Source organism: Mustela putorius, unplaced genomic scaffold (assembly GCF_011764305.1).
Source record: "Mustela putorius furo isolate JIRA1106 unplaced genomic scaffold, ASM1176430v1.1 tig00000788_pilon_pilon_pilon, whole genome shotgun sequence".
Taxonomy (NCBI): Eukaryota; Metazoa; Chordata; class Mammalia; order Carnivora; family Mustelidae; genus Mustela; species Mustela putorius.
Window position 1 is genome coordinate 5,659,826 of NW_025421481.1, and position 21,985 is coordinate 5,681,810.

General features: G+C 34.3%; 1 protein-coding gene across 3 annotated transcripts in view; it reads left to right on the forward strand.

The window, feature by feature from the left end:
* Positions 1 to 21,985, forward strand: part of UHRF1BP1L (UHRF1 binding protein 1 like) — a 105,784-nt gene that overhangs the window by 23,562 nt on the left and 60,237 nt on the right. For all 3 annotated transcript variants that reach the window (XR_006608036.1, XM_004742950.3, XM_004742949.3), the window contains 6 exons: positions 10,570 to 10,732; positions 12,320 to 12,358; positions 13,648 to 13,739; positions 18,485 to 18,674; positions 19,249 to 19,389; positions 20,254 to 20,424. Coding sequence is in view for 2 of the 3 variants with exons in the window: in XM_004742949.3 (XP_004743006.1) it covers positions 10,570 to 10,732; positions 12,320 to 12,358; positions 13,648 to 13,739; positions 18,485 to 18,674; positions 19,249 to 19,389; positions 20,254 to 20,424 (796 nt within the window). In the remaining variant the exon portion in view is untranslated. The remainder of the gene's footprint in view (positions 1 to 10,569; positions 10,733 to 12,319; positions 12,359 to 13,647; positions 13,740 to 18,484; positions 18,675 to 19,248; positions 19,390 to 20,253; positions 20,425 to 21,985) is intronic.

The following is a 21,985-nucleotide window of genomic DNA, read 5'->3' on the forward strand; positions in this document are numbered from 1 at the left end:
ATACTCCTTCTTTTTGGTGATCTTGAGAGTTTTCAGTAGTATTGGTTAGATATTTTGTTCGGTGTCTTTCAGTCAGTATTTGTATAAGGTTTTTCTCATGATTAGAATGGATTATAGGTTTTTTTGCAAGAAGACCACAGAGGCAAAATGCCATTTTTATCATGTCGTATCAAAGTACAACATTGTTGATGTTGGCCTTTGTCAGATTCTCCACTGTAAAGTTACTCTTTTGCCCACTTTCATACTGTATACTTTGGAAAGAAAAGCAGCCACACACAAAAGGAATGAAGGGTTATGTTCCACTTCCCTGAGGTTGGAGTAGAGAAAAAGTAAGTTATTTTCTGTATGGGAGATTTATCTCTTCTTTCCCAGTTATTTATTCAATCTTGTATTTATATCTGCATATATTCATGTATATTTATTTTATATTTTGAGTTATAATCTAATGATTTATTTTGTTGCCCAAATTGTTCCAGCTTTAGCCATTGGGAATGCTTTCATTTGGTTCTTATGTCCCTTCATTTGATTTTATTTTTTATATTTCTCTTATATCCTATAACCTTGCTACACTCATTTATTAGTTCTGGTAACTTTTAAAAGGGTTCTGTATGGTTTTCTGTACAGATGATCATGTCTTTGGGGGGAAAAGGCAGTTTTACTTTTCTAAATAGAATGTCTTTTATTTTTTTCTTGCCTTAGATTGCATTGGCTAGAATTTCTAATACAATGCTGAATAGAAGTGGTAAGAGCAGATGTCTTTGTCTTGTCTCTGTCTTAGGGATAAAGCATTTTAGTCTCCCATCTTTTTTTTTTTTTTTTTTTAAGATTTTATTTATTTATTTGACAGAAGGAGAGATCACAAGTAGGCAGAGAGGCAAGCAGAGAGAGAGCGGGGAAGCAGGCTCCCCACTGAGCAGGGAGCCCAGTGCGGGGCTCCATCCCAGGACCCTGAGATCATGACCCAAGCTGAAGGCACAGGCTTAACCCACTGAGCCACCCAGGAGCCCCTAGTCTTCCATCTTTAAGTATGATTTTAGCTGTAGGATTTTCATAGATGTCCTTTGTAGTTTGGAGGAAGTTCTATTCTTCTTTTTTTTTTTTTTTTTTTTAAGATTTTATTTATTTCCCTGACAGACAGTGAGAGCAGGAACACAAGCAGTGTTCCTGCTTGTGGGAGAGGGAGAAGCAGGCTTCCTCCTGAGCAGGGAGCCCGATGTGGGGCTTAATCAATCACGACCTGAGCCAAAGGCTCCTGCTTAGACTGAGCCACCCAGGCACCTGAGGAAGTTTTCTTCTGTCCCTAGTTTGTTGAGAGTTATTTTTCCATGTATGGTATTGACTTTAGTCTAGTGCTTTTTTATGTCTTTATTTTGATCATCATGTGATTTTACTTTTTATTTTTATATGTTTCATTTATTTTGAGAGAGAGAGAGCATACAAGCAAGAGAGCATAAACTGGGGGAACAGCAGAGGCAGAGGGAGAAGCAGACTTCCCACTGAGCAGGGAGCTGGATGTGGGACTTGATCTCAGGACCCCGAGATCATGACCTGAGCTACCCAGGTGCCCTGTGATTTTACTTTTTAATATGGTGTGTGACACTGGTTGATTTTTGAATGTTAAGCCAATCTTCATACTCGGTCATGATGTACTTCTTATATATTTTTGTTAAGCTGTGAGTTTTAACTTACCTTGTGAAATATGTGTTACGTTGTGACCATATTTTACTTCATTTTATTTTTTTGAAGACTTATTTGAGAGAACATGAGAGAGAGCCTGCGTGCATCTTGTTGGGGGAGCGGTAGAGGGAGAGAGAGCCTGACACAGGGCTCAGTCTCACAACCTTGAGATCATGACCTGAGTAGAAATCAAGAATCAGCTGTTTAACTGATTGAGCCACCCAGGCTCCCTGGGATCACTCAACTGTTTTAAAAGAATGAAATAGAACTGAAAATATCAGACTGTATTAAATATTGTTCTGTGGAATTTTCATCTGAATTGTGTGTGTGTATCTGTATGTACTAGGCTATAACAAAGTGTATTTCTTGACCTAGCTTATATCAACATTTTTCAAAATAACTAGTTCACTTTTTGATCCTGAAGATAATAAGGGATAGAGTAGGGCAAGAAAGCAAGTAGCCCCAAGAGGAGAGTGCCAGATTAAAAGAGGTACAACTACAGTGAAAAAATGGGGTTAGATAATGGAATAAGTGAGGGAATATGGGTTTCTTTAGAAAGGCTTCATCCATTTCTCTTTCTTTTTTTTTTTTTCCTTTCTTTCTACATTTATTTATTTATTTATTTGAGAGAGAGAGAACAAGCGGGAGGGGCAGACAGGGAGGGAGAAGAGAATCTCAAGCAGATTCCATGCTGAGTGCAGGGCCCCACGTGGGGCTCAGTCCCAGGGCCCTGAAGTCATGGCCTTAGCTGAAATCAAATCGGATGCTTAACCAGTTGAGTCATCCAGGTACCCCTGTTTCTTAGTTTTGAGTGGAGTGATATTTATGTCTGCATGATGAAACCCATAGACTATGAAAGGATGTGATTAGTTGCAGATTAATAATTTATTGTTCCCAGCCAAAGGGCTTGGTAGTCTTTCAGATTTTGGGAAGTCTCTCCAGAAACATCCTCTCTTGTATGATTTTAGTGTGGTCTTAAGGTACTTTGTTTTCTTCTAGAAATACTGTTTTGAGTAAAATCAAGCAAAGGCTATTAAATTTGCTTAAACAAAGATAATTGGTTCTTATAATATCTCTTCATATACAGTGAGAATTTAATCTTTATAGGGATGCACAGTCTTGAGAAACTAGCTAGTAATGTCAATTACTAGTTAATTTCATAGGTGTGAATTTGACCCAATTTAAGAGGTTGGAGCAGTGATAGGAGAAGAATCTTTATGGTATCTTTAAGTTCTAAAGTACTGGATCTGTGTTTCTCTGTCAGTCATATCCCTTTGTTATTTGTCATCTTGGTACTAAGTGTTGTAGTTTTAAATTTCTGAAGGAAAGAATCTAATTTAACGGCCTAGATGCCTCTTCAGCTTCTTTATCAATCACCTGTATGTTTTAGGTAAGAAGTAGTATGTTTTAGGTATGCACTTTTCTCCTGTATATATAGCCTTTCTCTGGGAAGATGGAATCATTGGTAGCTGGGCAGCCACCCTATGAGGGGTTTGTTTGTAACAAGTCAATTATATTAAATAATAACAGTATTGAAAACCAACTTATAATATGGAAGTAATTTATTTTCTGAATGGTTAAAATTAATCCTTTTTCTTTAAGTCAGTGGTTCTTAATTAGCCTTTTTTGTTTCTAAAAGCCCCCTTTGAAAATATATAAAATATCTTGAATCCCTTGAAGTCCATCTAGGAACTTCAGATTACTTGTGCCTACTCTACGTTTCATAATCAAACAGTTAACGTGTGTTGCTAAGTTCCCTGTAAGATCTAGTTCAGGTCAGAGCATGAAATATCACAGAATAGAAATTATTATTTCTAGTTACAACTGTTATTTGAGGAAGTAATTATCAGGTAACAGAGCCAATTATTAAGTTTAGAAGAATAGTAGACACTGATGTGAATCTTTAATAACATGTTCAATAACAGGAACCATAACCAGTTTCAGGGCAAGGTGAATAATGCAAGAAAGGCATATTTACTGATGAGTTTTGAAAAGAATATCCCAGGGTTTTAGTATTTGAATGCAAAAGGTAAGTGTAGAGGAAGGTAGGTAACTAACTAGTGAGAAAAGGGTTTATAACTGTGTTAGGATTCTTTTGAGCACGAAGATTTTACAATTCTATCTCCAATTAAGTGTATTTAACCTGGAGATGGTTTGAGACATCTGTTTCAGGTTTCTTTAGCAAATAACTGTATTATCTTTGTTTTTATGATGTAGCTATAGAATGGATCCGATGAGTGTTAAAATAAATCATGTCTAAAATTTATAGTAACATCAGATATAAAATTTATGCTTTTTGATTTATGATCTGCATACTTACTGCCTTATCAAACCCCCCCTTTTTGGGGGGGAAATTTCACCACTGGTTATATCAAGTCTTTGTGTTCATATTCCTATTTGACCTGTGTTTTTGTATTAGTAATAGCTACTACTGAGTTTTCCTTTGTAGTAGGGTCATTTCCCAGCATTTTACATATCCTAACCCAGTTATTCACCAAAACAGCCCCATGAAAGCAGGTATTGTTTTATCTCCATTTCACAGATAAGGAAACTGAGGCATAGAGAGGTTGACTAGTAAGTTGCATTTTTATTCTTGCAGAGCTGTAATTCTTTTTTTTTTTTTTTTCAGAGCTGTAATTCTTAACTTTTTATGCATTTGTGGCCTGTTACCTTAAGGAAATTATAAATCTTTGATTATGGACTGACTTTGTTCTGCCATAAGTGTCTGCTTAGCACAGTGCTTTGCATGTAATTTAGACTCTAATAATTATGTATGGATTCTAAAATGCATAATCTAAGTCAAACACATTCTTTCCATTTGCCTGGAAATTTTATTCCTCTAGTTAGCTATTTCTGTTGTTAATAACTGAAAAAACCAGTAAATGTATTTTCATGTATTATGTGTAATTAGGGAAGATTTTGGATAAAATGGAAGCCTGTTTTCATATTTTAAGTATGTTTTCAAATTACTACATTGTTAAAAAGGTAGTAAAAGTGAACCAATAAAATATAAACATCCACATTAAAATTTTTTTCATAGGGTACTAATGTTGGAGTGAAGGGTTTGTTTATTTTAAAATATTTTAAAATAAACCCCTTTGCATGCCATAATGTACATAGTAATGAGAGAGTGTTTCTAAATTTTAAAAATAAAAAAAATCAGTAAAAGTTGTACTCTTTTTTACATATTGTATGACTTTCTTCTGTACTGTTGTGACTTTGATATATTCAGGTCAATCAGCTTTCTCCTTTATCCTCGTTTGAGTCTTTGTTAACAGCTACTTTGGTTTTGTATAAATGTTATGCTTCATTTCTACCACCCCTTTCTTTAATCTTAAGTTTAAAAAAAATTATTCAGAAGTTTAGTTCATTGACTTAAATTTCTGCCCTATTTTTAAAAGTTTGGTTTTAAAATGATTATATAACTCTTCAGAGCTTTACATGGTTCTTTATGAAATGAAAGTGGTTTATTTCAGATAATAATTTATTCTCTTTAGGATCAGGTTCTTCTCAGTTATAATATTCAGTAGAGTAATACAATTATCTGGGGATTTCAGATGGCAATTTATTCGGAAGAGCTGTAGCAGCACTTGGAAAGAGTATAGGTAGAAAAGTGCCTCTTCCAGCCCTTACTGCTCTTTTGTAAGTTTCCCTCCCTTTTTTGCCTAGTATACACTTAAAGAAGTCTGCTTTTCCTTTATTAATTAAGTTATGAAAAATGTGGCTGAAGAATCATTATCCAGTTTCTGTTTTTGCAAGAAACATAATTATATTAGTAAATGATTGGGACACATTTGTGCAAAACTAAAATATATGTAAATTAAAGCCTAATTAACATGAATAATGGAAGATAAATAATTTGATATTTACAGTGTTTACCCAATTTGGGGAACAAGCTGTTTCATAGCTGTGAATGTAGGTTACCATTATATCTTCTGCTTTTTATTTAAAATAGTTTAATAGATGAGCAGTATTAATATAAGATGTTTTCCATGTTAGCTCTATAACTTAACCATTTTGAAGTCCTATTTGGATAAGCATGAACTTTTGATATTGCTTTAGTTTAAATTTTAGTCAATATGTCCATAATTTAATCGAAATTTTATTTTTTTTTAAAGATTTTATTTATTTATTTGACAGAAATCACAAGCAGATGGAGAGGCAGGCAGAGAGAGAGGGAAGCAGGCTCCCTGCTGAGCAGAGAGCCCGATGCGGAACTCGATCCCAGGACCCTGAGATCATGACCTGAGCCAAAGGCAGCGGCTTAACCCACTGACCACCCAGGCGCCCGATTTAATCGAAATTTTAAAAAGGGAAGGAGAAAGAGAACTCTTATTTGGCTATCTGTTTTGCACCTGGTGCTTTATATATTGTCTTTAATCCTCACTAAAATTGTTTGAGGGTGATGTTATTTCCCCTATTTTATAGATGAGCAAACTGAGGCACAGAGGTACCACAGCAAGTGGCTAAACAAGAATTCAGACTTATTGTCTGATTTTAAGGCCCATGCTCTTTGATGATGTTGTCCCTTTGGTATGAACTAAATTGAAGGTAGAATTTCTTGTTAATGACATGAATTTTAATGTTTCTGTCTTTCACTTTTACTCCTGCCAGGCCTGTCTTTTTGGGTTTTTTTATTAACTTTTGTCTTTATAAAAGTGATATATGCTCCTTATTAGAATACTTAAACATATAGGAAAGTATAAAGAAGAAGAAGTCTAAAGTCTTACCAACAACCATAGTTGCTATTTGACATTTTATAATATTCTTTTTACATAATGGAAATCACAGTATGTAATTTTAAACCACAAATTTTCACCATAATAGGAGCATTTTCTTTATATCGTTGGCAACACCAGTACATATATACTTGATATGTATGTAGCATGATATAAATAATGTTGGTTACTCAGATTATTCTTTGCCCATCTGTTCTTCTCTTCCTCTTCCCTTTAAATATGCTTATAGTATTTTTGAAGTATAATTAGGTTCATTTGTTTCAGTTTACTTTCAGTTTTAGGTGCTTCCCCTCTTCTCATTCTTTCTCATTTTATTTATTACATGTATAGAATATTAACATGCTTTCCAATGTCAGAGCTGTTCAAGGCCAACCCTTCTCATCTGTAGTGCATCTGCTGTCTTCTAATCATGGATTTTGCTCTAGCAGTTGTCTGTCCTTACTGTAGCATCAGTAGTTTTTTTTTTTTTCTGCATCATTGTCACCAACATATAAGCTTGCTTTAATGTTCTCTTGCCTTAATAAAGAAAATAAAGAAAACAAAACTTGAAAGCAACTCTCCTCCCTTACTGCTTCTTCTTCTGTAATCTCCTTTATGGTTTCTTTCACATTTCTTGCCTTCTTTGTGGTCTCTGACCATAGTCCTTCAGTCATTTATTTCCTGACTCCATGTTGCAACTACAAATACCATCTCTAATATTGGTGATGACCAAATTTGTATCTGTGGTTACTGAATGAGATTTGAATATTGTTGAAGATTGGCAACTCTTCTTGGATATCGAAGGGGCATATCTTAATTAAACTATTCAAATCTTAAATTCGGATCCTCAATTCCAGACTTATTTCTTCCTCTGTTTCTTTACCCTGATAAATGGTAACTCTGTCCTTCCGTTTACTCAGACTAAAAACCTTGCAAGTCATCCTTGATGTCATTCTGTAGAATCAAATTCTGTTGGCTTTACTTTCAGAATGTATCTCGACTGTTGCTTTTCTATCACTTTTTACTCTTCCATCTTGATCCAGGGCAGCATCTTCTCTTACCTGGATTATCACAGTAACTTCCTATATGGACTGCCTGCTTCTATGTCCTTCCTTTTTTATATAGTCTCAATGGAGTGAACCTTTGAAAATTAAAGTTTCCAGGGGCCCCTGGGTGGCTGAGTGAGTTGAGCATCTGATTCTTGATTTCAGCTCATGTCATGGTATCAGGGTCTTGAGATAAATCCTGTGTTGGATTCCACATTCAGCATGGAGTCTACTTGAGATTCTGTCTCCCTGTGCTCGCTCTCTCCCTCCGAATAAAAAATGAATCTTAAAAAATTTCCTATTCTAGTTAAAACCATCTTTAATCACTCTTATTTTTACTTAGAGTAAAAGCCATAGTCCTCAGAGTGGTTTTAAAGGTCCTGCGTGAGCTGGCCTCATTGTTTCTCTAACTTAATCTCATTTCCTTTGCCTTTCTGCTCACTTACTCCAGCCAACATTGACTTTCTTACTGTTCCTCAGATATATCAAGCATTTTCCCACCTCACGTTTTTACGCTTCCTTTTTCCTTCGCCTAGAGTATTCTTAGATGTTTGTAATAGCTACCTCCTTCACTTCCTTCAGATGTTTGCCCAAATGTCTTCTTTTCACTGAGGGTTTCTCTCAGTGAAAAACCCTCTGCTTATGCCTGCTATCTTACTGTTTTGCTGCACTCCTTAAGTGTACTGCTTGTCAGCGTATGTGTCTGAATAGTGAATTCTCAGTAAGTACTTAGTGAATGCGCCCTTCTAGCTCTAATAATCTGCCTTGAGGTAGTAGGCCATTCCTTTATGATTAGGAGTGAAAGGCTGTCAGGAAACATCATAGTATTAAACCAATAATATATACTTATTGGTGGTCAGTATAATACAACCAGCATCCACAGGTCAAATACGGGTTAAATGTAAATTCTGCATTTCTCAGTTGACATTCTGTGAGAAGATATGAATCCCGATAAAATACAGCCCAAGAAATTCTGGTGTAGAGTCCATAGAAAGCATGAAATGAAGTGTGTGTATATTTATTGATACTCTTGTTGATGTAAATAACCAGTATATTTTGTTACTTTAATAGTTTCAAAAAAGGTAAAAGATGGGCTGATAACTCTTGTTAACTGGTAGTTAATTTTGTCAGTAGTTTTATTTTTGAAAAAAGTACTTACGGGGTGCCTGGTTGGCTCAGTGGGTTAAGCCTCTGCCTTTGGCTCAGGGTCCTAGGATCGAGCCCCACATTGGGCTCTCTGCTCAGCAGGGAGCCTGCTTCCCTCTCTCTCTCTCTCTGCGCCTTTCTGCCTTCTTGTGATCTCTCTGTCAAATAAATAAATAAAATCCTTTAAAAAAATTTAAAAAGTACTTCCTGGGCAAAGTTAGAGTTTTTCTTTTTTTTTCTTTAATGGTTGTTTTATTTATTTATAGTTTTCATTTGAACAGTTTTTATTTAAAGTTATATATAATGTTACGTTATTCCTGCATCTTCTCAGTTGTTTCTTCTTTATATTTGCCCCTTCCTTTCCTGCTTGGCAAGTTTGGGCTTTGTATTCAAGAATCTTTGTAGCTTTCATCCACTTTTGGTCCAGTGATAACCACCTTGCTAGGGCGAATGGCCACATGGACGGTTGTGTTGTTTGCTTTCTCTCACTTTACTCATTTGGTGTAGATGGTGTATTTCTTCCTGTAAACCCGCACTGCTTTGCCAATCTGCTGACTTTTACAGTGTTCTTGCCCAACCCGTACTTCATTCTCCTTTTTGATGGGCATGGATTGACGATTGTACTTCTGTCTCAGCTCTTTGGAAAGAGAGGAAGAAGACATAATCTTCCTGTGAAGCTGCATTGAAATGCCTTTTATGGTTCTTGCTCTGGTCAGAAGTCACAAAGGGATTGAACTTCATTTTGGCCGCTGTTCCCTTCTGCAAAAGGGAAGAACTAGGGTTGTTGTAAGGATCAAATAAACTGATGTAATTCGCAGTACTTTAATGTGTATGCAAAATTTATTATTATTACTGTTATTGTCTCTACTGGAGACAATATCTATCTGTCACTCTCTCTCACTTGCCCAATTAGTGATACTGGGCAAGTTAAGTTAGTTTCTCATTATGTTTGCTTATCAAAACAGTGGGAATAAAAATAGTATTGACCTTAAAGGTTTATCATAGGAATTCAAAAAAGTAGTAATGCTTGCATACAAAGAACCTGGTACACAATAAGCCCTCGGAAAATGTCCAGTATTGTTTTAACTATTATTGTTATTTCCAGTCTTTTTTCTTAAGTTTAAGAATTTTCATTTTTCATTCACCATAGAGAATCTGTGTTCTTTAATTAGAATTTAGGATCTAGTCTCTCATGTGATTTTTGACACTTTCACTAAATACTTTATACTTCATTTATCTTAACTCTTACAGAAAGGAGTAAATGGTATTTGTACATCCAATTCAGGATTATAAGTAATTGGTATTTCTTCCTGTAAACCCGTCTCATGTAGAAAACACCAAGATTGCCTGTCAAATAGAGTTGCATAACCCCCTTCCTCAGAGACCTTTTAGAAAAAAAGATTTGTGTACTCTAATTTATTCTTGAATGATCTGGATCAGTTTCTGAAGCTGGGAATCTCTGGATGATTCTAAAAGGAGTATTAATATCCTTTGATATTGTTCTTGGGATGATGAATGGGTAGTAGTTGCAATTGCTACTTCTAAAGGGTCCCCTTTCCCTTAATCTTCCTGGTAGGTTGGTTAGTAAATAGAAATATCCCTTTTTGTGATGTGGTCTTTAGGAAAATGAACAAAACTTGGTTATGGGATGGTCTTGTCTTCACTACCTTACATAGTACCTGGAAAAAAACTGGATGTTACTTAAATATTCATAAATTTGAAAGGCAATAAGAACCAGAGTTTTATGTATGTGAGACTATTATATTTAAATATATGCTAAAAACACTGTAGGCTTTATGTAAGAGTGCTATAGATAAGAGAGACCAAAACAATAACAAAACCTCATTGAAAAACATGGATTAAAATAGAGCCTGGAGTTTTGTGTTTCTTTGTGCCATTACATTTTTCATGCTCTGTATATTTGCAAGAATGGGGTACAGTAACTGACACTAAAATGAATGTCAATATATATTCTCTTTCAGATTTACTAAAAATTTATCTCCTGACAAGATAAATCTAAGCACCCTCAAAGGAGAAGGTGAACTGAAGAATTTGGAGTTGGATGAAGAGGTGCTCCAGAATATGTTGGATTTGCCAACATGGCTTGCTATCAACAAAGTTTTTTGTAATAAAGCATCTATTAGGGTAAGACTTTGATATCTGTGGAAAGAAAGCATTTTCTGTTTTCATTTTTTATTTCATTTCTGTCGCTTAAAATGTTTTGTTTTAGATGGTTCTGTAAAAAGGCATTTGCATTAATATAATTTAAGAAGACAGATACCTGTGTCTAGGTAATTGCATGAATGTGTGCTAGATAAATTTAATTGAAGTCATATGTTAATATATTATTAATTTATAATTTTTTTAAAATTTTTTATGAACATATAAAATATTTTTATCCCCAGGGGTACAGGTCTGTGAATTGCCAGGTTTACACACTTCACAGCACTCACCATAGCACATACCCTCCCCAATGTCCATAACCCCAGCACCCTTCTCCCAAATTAATTTATAGTTTAATTTTTGTTTTAAGTTTAGTCTTAACATTAAAATAAAATATTGGTAGTTAATAAGATAATTGGTTAAATTTGGTGTACATTCAAAGATACTTTTTCATAGGATTTATTGTTAATAGGGACAGTTTAAATCTGTAGTAAGGAAACATGATTTCAAATAAAGATATAAAACCATAAATCCTTATCTTACTCTGTACATTGTATTTTTATTTGAAATTTTATTTCTTTTCCTCATTTGTTTCTTCCTCAGAGATTCTTGTTTTTTATTATTATTCCTTATTAAAATTTATTCCTGCATACCTTTGACTCTAGTCATTTGTCATATCACTTCTTACTCTTAAAGACCAGTGTTTTTGAGTCTTCTCAGTAGAAGTACTGCATGAGTAATCTGTTTCATAAAATTAAAATTGGACTCCAAAAAAAAGAGTATGGGAAGCTTCCTATATTGTTCAATGGTCACCTTTAACCCGAATGTCTATCAAGATGTGACTTTTTAGTGTATGTTTGAATATTATTATTTGATATTGCCTACATTTTACATGAGTGGCCTCCCCTTTGTATCTATAAAAAGATTGGTCAGAATTTTATTTTATTAAAAACAATTTTTTTAAGACTTTATTTTTAAGTAATATACACACCTGACATGGGGCTTGCACTCATGACCCTGAGATCAAGAGTCATATGTTCTTCTAAGATGAAGCCAGCCCCATGGTCAGAATTTTAGAATTTAAAAAAACGTTCAATAAACATAAGACTGGTTATGCTCTGCTGGGAAATCTTAGTTTAAATTACAAAGTTAAGGGACTCCTGGCTGGCTCAGTCAGAAGAGCATGTGACTTTTAATCTTAGGGTTGTGACTTCAAGCCACAGGTCAGGCATGGAACCTACATAAAATTAAATCAGTCAATCATGAAGTTAAAATGTGTTTTAAAGTCTGGGGAAAAAGAAACTTACAAGGGCCTGAAACTCTTATTTTAAAAGATGACTAAGAAAATATGATTAGTAATCTTTTCTTATACAAAATAGGTACATCTGATTTTAAGAGTCTAAATGAGTTGCTCAGTTAATTACTTAGCAATTTGAGAAGAAGTCATCTGATAAAATTTGGTATGTCTGTCACTATATTTAGAGAGCATCTGTGTTGATTCCTGTTTTAAATTATTTTTTAATGATTGATTTTAAAGAAAAAAATTTTGTTTGTTTGTTTTTTTGGTAGATTCCATGGACAAAATTGAAAACACATCCCATCTGTTTGGTGAGTTCTGACTCGCCTCAAATAAACATTTATATATGGATATGATCTAACTGCTCTGCTAGTATTAATCTTTTGTTTCATAGAAACACAATATTCTGGCTTTTCTACAAATTGGCTTTCATTTTATTTGGATGGTACTTGGTTTTTTCAGCCCTTAAATGAGAAGAGTGAACTTTAAAATGGGAGGATCTTGTATTATGTTCTAAGTTGGTATGTTTTTATTGTGTCACTTAGCTGTTTATTGACATTCTATGACAGTTTTAGTAACATTTAATTCAAACCTTCTGTGTTTCTGATTTTATTGATCTACAATACGGACCTGAATATACTTTCCTTTTTTTTAAGAGTTTATTATTTATTTATTTGAGACTGAGTGCACACGTCCGTGCGCTCGCACATGCGCTTGCACAGACACAGAGGAGTGCGGTGGGGAGGGGTAGAATGAGGGGGATAAGCAGACTCCCCACTGAGCAGGGAGCCCAGGTGGCTGATCACAGGACCCTGGGATCCTGACCTGAGGCAAAGGCAGATGCTTAACTGACTAAGCCACCTAGGCACCCCAGTATTTCCTTTTTTAAGGAAAATTGAAGAAAGATCGGTCATATGGTCATTTGACTGATTCATTCATTCCACAGATATTTATTGAGCACATTCCCTTTGCTCTGAGGGAACTTGATATTTTTATAGAAGAGACCAGTAACAAGTAAATGACAATTTCAGATAATAAATACTTTTTTAAAATAGAGAATAAAGAACATTAGTGTTAGTGATGACTACTAAGGACATTTGATCTTCAAAACTGTTACCTTGAAAGAAATTTTTTTCATTATGGCAGTGCTTATTTTTTCACATTTCTTGCATATTTCATATTTTTCATTGTTGTTTTTCTTAAATCTCAAATCTTAGATTGGGATAAGCTTTTACAGATGCTTAAATCCCATTCATTAATATATAATCTCATTTAGCAATTAATAATATCATACATTTTGGGACTAGAGATTGAGTTTCTGTAAAATCTGATTTCAGCAGCATAAGGCTACTTGTAATTTTTTTTTTGTTTCATATTCCTATATACGCACAGCTTTTTCATCAGATAGTAAGTGCCTTGAGAAAGGACTGAGCACATTTTCTGTTTTGGTATTTGTCTTTTTAGACTTTTAGAGAGATTTAAAATGATTCTGCTTACTTAACTGTTTATGTTGTTCCCAAAGAAATGAAAGAGAAAGTAGTGTTACATAATATTTTCATAAAATATCTAATTTTTTACATTTTTAATCTATTTTTATTAGACCCTGGATAAAGTAATAATGGAAATGAGTACATGTGAAGAACCACGAAACCCTAATGGCCCATCACCAATTGCAACTGCTTCAGGACAAAGGTAAGCTATTTCCATTAATCTGCATGACTTGCAAAGGGAGTTCTTTTCTGTAGTCAGCTCTGTGATCTGTAGTAATGGAACATAAAATAAAATTTCCTAACCTCAGACAGTTTCTATTTCAGTCCTCTGTTCCCATCAGACATTTTGCAGTTTTGGTATTTTGTTGCCAGAGTAGTAGAATTGATTTTTAGCCTCTTTTATTCATCTTGCTTCCCTTGATATTAAATAGTAATGATGAACCAAAAGCATTTTATAAATCAGATAGTCTCTTAATTTCTGAATAGTTTCTTTGTCTATCATTTATTCTATGCATCAGTGGAAAGACTCTTAAGGGTTAAATTGATGCCTTAAAAAAATTATAAGCCTTTTGGGTTATCCTAAAATTCATTAAATATAGAATGTTCACACATCATACACATTGGATTTTGATAGATAAAAATCAAATGCTAATAAAGTAGAAGCATGGGAGCCATTTTGCAAAATTTTCTTGAGAAGTTAGATCTTAAAAAAATTGATCCTTTTTTTTAAAGAATTTATTCATTTATTTGAGGAAGCAAACATGAGGGCACAAGCAGGGGGAGGAGCAGAGGAGCAAGCAGCCTCCCTGCTAAGTAGGAAGCCTGATGCACTGCTGGATCCCAGGACTCCAAGATCATGACTTGAGGTGAAGTCAGACGCTTAACCAACTGAGCCAACCAGGTGCCCCTTAAAAAAATAGATCTTTAGAAAATTACCTGCTTATTACTAGGTCTCATATCATCAATTTGGGTCTCATATCATTTCCTTAAAGCAGGATTTCTGTACTAATTTTTGTCTGTGTACCTATTCATGTAAAATGTTCATATAGATTTAATGTGATCAGTGCCTTCTCAAGTTGCAGAACATGGCAGCCCTGAACATTTTATAGTATTCTGGGTGCTGTGTCAAACCAATGATAAAACTCTTCTTTGGAGTGAATGTACACAGGTTTCCTGGCTGACTCAGTTGATAGAGCATGTGACTGTTGATCTTAGGCTTTTAAGTTAGAGCCCCATGTTGGGTGTAGAGATTACTTAAAAATAAGATCTTTAAAACAATAAAAAAGAGAATAAATGTATACATTGGATAGACAGACACACACACACTTCCTCTTTCACCAAGATTGGAACTACCTTTACATTAGTGCTTTCTGTGAGAATACCTACAGCCTGATCGTTAGTGCCCCACATAGGAATCCAATGATGATCCAACAAACCACTACTAGGAGTTTACCGAAGGCCAGATTTATCAGCTGTATAGTTTATATTTGGCCTACAGGTAATAGTGACTGGGGAACATTAACTTCTTTGCAGTTTATCCATCAGCCAGCAATTTGAGATTTTAAGGTTTAAATTATAATTTCTTGTGTGATAAGAGTAGATTGAGGCAATTGGTCAAGTTAGGTAGAGTCAAAAAAGTAAAAAAAGTGTAGGTGTTTCTAAGATTATTGAAAGTAGAAAAGAAGATTAGGAAAATTGGAATTATTGTTGATAATGTTCTTCCTAACTCACGTTTTTATAGTACCAATAAGTTTTATAATTTTGGCTTTGTAATCATATGATGATAATCCTTATGTTTTTATGTATGGCCATATGGTTAATCTGTTTCCACAGTTTCCAGACTTGCCTGATTATAGCAATCACTTAGGGTGCTTATTAAATCTATATTCTTTTAGGTTCCTTTTTTTGAAATTATGATTCTCGAAGTCTAGAATAGTTACCAAGAATGTAATTATGTATTTTAAAAATTAATTATACTTATACAACTTGGAGAAACTCTGATCTATTTTATTTTGTCTCTACAAGATTAAAATACAGGGAAATTAATACTTAACAAGCTGGCCTTACCTTCAGTGCAGGACCTATCAGTTGATTATGTTCCCATAGATTAATGATCTAGTAAATTTGTAAGTTCAGAAATTTGATTTTATCACTTCATATAGAGATCTACACCCATGTGTAGAGGCTTGTTTGAAAACTGGAATTTCACTTTTTTAATTTATAATGAATGACATAGCCGGAAACTTGTAGACTTTAGTCATTGATTCAGGCTTCATCCCTCTGGCGGTAAATCATCCAATACAACTGTAACACTTTTTAATGCACAAGTTAGAACAGATGGTATTGGATATTCCAAGGGGCATTGCCAGATAATTATAGAGTAATATATTCTTTCCAACTCCAAGAATATTTCTAGCCAAGTGACCAAGTATTTGTCCTTGGGACTAAAGGAGGTTCTCCCTGGGATGCTAATGAGTTCCTCCTCTTTAGGACTCAATAATACTGTGAATAATAGTTACATTTCGTAAATATCATGAGTGAAGAGATGGGCTTTTTGGTTCATATGCATTATTTCATGCAACCCACATGTAATATGCAAAGTAGTACCTGATTTAAAAGGTCATCTGAGGATTAGGAAGTTTAGGTAATTTATTCAGTAAGATAGTAAATCAAGAAGCTTAGCATCAGGTCTAGGAGAGGGAAGTACATGATCAATAAAAATGATGGGTTCACTTTTATACATGTTGGCTTTGAAATGTATGGGAGGCAACCTGATATAAATTGTGGTAGACATTTGAATTTTAATACTTAGAAGTTCTGGGGAGAGATCTGGATAGAGATAGATTTAGGAATAATGGTCGTAGTGATAATAATTGAAGTAATGTGTCGGACAAACTTTCACTACCCTTCCTGCCAAAATATATTGATAGTCTATATTCCAATCATACTGTACTAATTATTCTCAAAATGTTGCCTCTACTTTCCCACTTCACTGTGCCTTTGCTTGTACTTTTCCCTAGTAGAAGATTTCCCTTCTTACCATCACTCCCTGTAGGAAATGTATTTTTCTTTCCTGGATAGATTTCCCTAGTTATGAACAGTTTCTTCCTCTACCTAATGTAGTGATGATTCCTTTTTTTAAAGCACTTAATTACAGATTGCCTAATGTTTCAGTTCCTAGGGTATATGTGTTTTTCTTCCCCAAGTAATTTGCGAGCCCTGGAATACCACACTATTTTGGTTTTCTTTACATCCCAGCATTGTGTACATCATAGATGCTCAGTAAATATTTGCTGAATTGGATTAGAAAATGTAAACTTTTTCAGACTTTATTCCTGAATTTGAGATTATATTGTAGTTATAGTCTGTAACCTTCTTTGTGTCAGGGACTTAGCTCTCTTACTTACTTTATAGATTCCAGTTGTTTGAACTTCTGGCAACTTGAGAGTAGGCAGTTTTGGATAGTGATTACAATAATGTAATTTGAAAAGGAAACTTTCAGGGGAGCCTGGCTTACTCAGTTGGTTAAGTGTCCAACTGTTGATTTCTGCTTGGGTCATGATCTCAGGGTCATAAGTTGGAGCCCTGCATCAGTCTCCTTGCTGGGCGTGGCACCTGCTTAAGATTCTCTCTCCCTCTGCCCTTCCTCTGCTCCTGCACACGTGCCCTCTCTCTCTCTCTCTGAAAAGAAAAATAATAATAAAATAAAGAGTAATTTTCACTCACACCTATCAAAATGGCCACAATCAAAACCACAGGGAACAAATGTTAACAAGGATTTGGCGGGGGGAATGCACTGTTGGTGGGAATGCAAACTGGTGCAGCCACTGTGGAACACAGTATGGAGGTTCCTCAACAAATTAAAAATAAAACTACCCCTACGATCCAGTAATTTCACTACTGAATACAACAACATTGGATACTACTGAATTGCATCAAAGAATGCAACAACACTAATTAGAAAAGATACATGCACCCCTATGCTTATTGTGGCATTATTTATAATAGCCAAGATATGGGAGCAGCCCAAGTATCCATCTATTGATGAATGCATAAAGAAAAAGTGCTTTATGTCTACAATGCAATATTATTCAGCCATAAAAAAAAAAAATGAAATCTTGCCATTTGGAACAGCATGGATGGATCTAGAGCTTATACTGCTCAGCAAGATAAGTCAATCAGAGAAAGACAAATACCATATGATTTTGGAGTTTAAGAAACAAAACAAATGAGCAAAGGGGAAAAAAAGAAACCAAGAAACAAACTCTTAAGTACAGAGAACAAACTAATTGGTACCAGAGGGGAGAGGTGAGTAAAATAGATGATGGAGATTAAAGAGTACACTTAAGATGACCACTGAATAGTGTATAGAATTGTTAGATCACTGTTGCACACCTGAAAGTAATATATTACTGCATATTAACTATACTGGAGATAAAATTAAAACTTACCAAAAAGAGAAACCTTAAATTTTAAAAATCTTTTATCAGGGACGCCTGGGTGGTTCAGTTGGTTAAGCAGCTGCCTTCGGCTCAGGTCATGATCCCAGCGTCCTGGGATCGAGTCCCACATCGGGCTCCTTGCTCGGCAGGGAGCCTGCTTCTCCCTCTGCCTCTGCCTGCCATTCCGTCTGCCTGTGCTCACTCTCTCTCCCTCTCTCTCTCTGATGAATAAATAAAAAATCTTTAAAAAAAAAACAACAAAAAAACACTTTCCTTTAAAAAAAAATAAATAAAAAATAAAAATCTTTTATCATTTTTGAGAAGAACATTTTTATAATTTATATCTAATCAGCCTAGATTATTGTTTTAACCAAAAAAATTTTACATAAAAATGAATAATACAATGGTCAGTTTGTGCACTTGTGTGTGAATATTGACAGATAACCTTTTAATTATTTATTTTGGCTTTAGTGCATTATATTTTGTTTTGCTTTGTTTTTTCCAGTGAATATGGATTTGCTGAAAAAGTAGTTGAGGGAATTACTGTTTCTGTAAATTCCATTGTTATCCGCATTGGGGCAAAAGCTTTCAATGCATCCTTTGAACTTTCCCAGCTAAGGATCTATAGTGTAAATGCAAACTGGGAACATGGAGATTTAAGATTTACTCGTATTCAAGATCCACAGAGAGGAGAGGTAAACATTTTTTTTCATTCTTTGTTTAAAAAATGTTTTAGTCACTGGTAAATAAAAGAGGACATTTAAAAATAATTACTTCATACATATAGTTACCTAGATTCACATACTTCATTTACTCTGACCTTTTAACTATTCCTTTCTCTTAGTTATTTAATTAAAAATGTGCATATTTTAGTGTTTTTTCTATAATCTTTCCATTTATAGTTAATGAACCCCATTTTAACTTCTCAGCTACTCAGAATTGAATTTTAAATATACAAAACTAAAATGTTACTTACATTTTTCTTGTTCACAAGATTCAAATGCTTTTTGTATTTTATATCAAAATTTAAAAAGTATTAACAGCTTTATGAATAATGAATATAATTGAAGATTGTAACTATACAGTTTGTTTTAACTATACAATTTAAAATAAAAGAATAGTGAATATAGCAAGAGTGTCATAAAATTGGTAAAGACATAAAATTTTATTTATCTTATTTGTTTAGCTTTTTTATTGTTTTTATAAATCTACATGTCTCTCATTCTGTTTTGCCTGAGTAACTGAAGCTAATTTCTTTGTTCTCCTTAGGTTTTGACATTTAAAGAAATAAATTGGCAGATGATTCGAATAGAGGCAGATGCTACTCAAAGTTCACATCTTGAAATTATGTGTGCTCCTGTTCGATTAATAACCAACCAATCAAAAATCAGAGTCACACTTAAAAGAAGAGTAAGTTATCAGGGTTATCTTTTCAGTTCATGTGGTAACTAGTGGAATTAGGAGGAAATTTTAAATAATTTTCAGTTGAAACATTGGAATATTAAAACAAAGCACAATAAAAGGAAATATAGTTCCTCCAGCAGTATTTGAAGAAACCTAGTGTAATGATAACATTTTTCAGTTTTCTAGATTTAATATTTAGATTTTTACTTTTGATAAATTTAATAGATTCTCCATTGCCAAATATTTCCGAACATTAGCTGTCTTATAATTTCATTCTTCTTTTGAGTCTTACTTAGGAGTATGTAGACAGCAAAACCTCCATTATCAGAAGCAAAACTACAAAACTACTAGCTTTCACAAGGTTATTAAGATATGAATGCTAATTTAAATAAATAGGGAAGATAGTTACTTAAAGACATCAGAATGTGAGAGTTCACCGTAGATTAAAAATGAAATTTAATGAAGGAGTAATGACTTTTTAAAGCATGGCTCAATTAAATTCTCAACAATAGGTTTTATATCACTAGACCCAAATAAATATTAATGTTTCTCTCTATACTAGAATTAGCACTATTAATATAGGTAATTTTATGATTTGTTAGCTATAAATGCAAATTTAAATTATATAAGCATTGTACCTGTATAATATGCACCTGCATCTGTTAAGGTACAGGAATTTGTGAGTCTTTTTTTAACCACCGTTTCTCCAATACAAGGAGATATTCCTTCTATAGTATAGGAGTACAATAAATATTTGGTGAATGAAGGAAGGATCCATATTTCATTCAAACATTTTAAATATTTTTAAAACATTAGTGCATTGTGAGTTTTATGTCTTGGCTTAATTTTATGAATGATTTTTTTTGACAGTTAAAGGACTGCAATGTTATTGCAACAAAGTTAGTTTTAATATTGGATGACTTATTATGGGTTTTAACGGATTCCCAGTTGAAGGCTATGGTACAATATGCAAAATCTCTCAGTGAAGCAATAGAAAAATCAACAGAACAAAGGAAGAGCATGGCTCCTGAACCTACACAGGTATGCTTTTAAGAGGAAAAAACACTTAAATCTGTAAATGGTTTAAAAATCAGAATGGTTAGTTGTTTTCTTTATGTGAAATAGATTGTGAGACTTTGAGTCCAAGAATCTTTTATCTAGATATGTTACTGCATAATTTTCTACACATGGAATCTATGTGAAAACATATATTAAGTTTGTTTCTGTCTATATAATGCTTATTTTGTTCGGAGTTTTGTACTAGGCATAAAAATTAATGATGATGTAAAAGTTTGGTGTTACTAATACCTCTTTTCAGAAAGTAGAATACAATTTAAACTTACTAAAGTAAGGGCAAAAGGAAAAAACTTAGGTATAGTCAAGGGAGAAATGCGAGAATTAATATTTCAAAAAATGTAAAAAAACAAAAACAAAAACCCTGGGAGTTGCTGAAGTTCAACATAAAACTGTTAGCATTGTATTTGTTCTTAATAAAAACAAGGGATATTGTGAAATACTATTTCTGTGAAGCTGTTTCTTTGGAAACAGAGTAATATATCTCAGACATATGGCTTGTTGGTGATCTGGCTTGGTACATGGAAGTAGCATACATTTTAGGCTTTCATATGACTATTGAATTGACCTTAGTTACTGTTTAGCTGCTATGTGATAAGGAACAGGGCTAGACACTATAGAGGTAAAAGTGAATATTATCAGACCCTGTTCTCAGGGATCTCAGTATAATGGGAAGACAGATATAAAACAAATCATTGTAGTTCATCTTTTTTTTTTTTTAATTTCTATGAAGTTTTTTCTACACAGAATTCTTTTTTTTTTTCTAATTAAAGATTTTCTTTCTTTATTTATTTGTCAGAGAGAGGGAGAGAGAGTGTGCAAGAGCACAAGCAGGCAGAGAGGCAGGCAGAGGCAGAGAGAGAAGCAGGCTCCCCACTGAGCAAGGAGCGTCATGTGGGACTTGATCCCAGGACCCTGGGATCATGACCTGAGTCGAAGGCAGCAGCTTGGCTGAGTCACCCAGGCATCCCCACTAGAGGGCAAATAAAAAGGGGAGTGAAGGAATCATAGAAGCACAGAGAAGTTATAGTCAACTGCATAGTTTGGAAAGGTTTCACAAAGAGAGGATAATAAAAATTAGTCTTAAAAATAAGAAGTTCAGGGCACCTGGGTGGCTCAGTGGGCTAAGCCTCTGCCTTCGGCTCAGGTCATGATCTCAGGGTCCTTGGATCGAGCCCCACATCAGGCTCTCTGCTCAGCAGGGAGCCTGCTTTCCCCTCTCTCTCTGCCTGCCTCTCTGCCTACTTGTGATCTCTCTCTCTGTCAAATAAATAAATAAAATTAAAAAAAAATCTTCTCCAGTTTAAATTATGATTTCAGAGGCCTTAAAAAAAATAAATAGTTCATAGGTGAGGGAAGGGGTGGGTCAGATGAGGGAATGTAATCTGCAAAATCTATTGTTACAGAGCATGGTATTTTCTGATAAAAATGAGTTTGGCATTACTAGAGAAGTCTTTGAGAGTTACATACACATGTATGTAACATACACATGCCTCTCAAGATACACACCTTTCCATTTTGATATGTT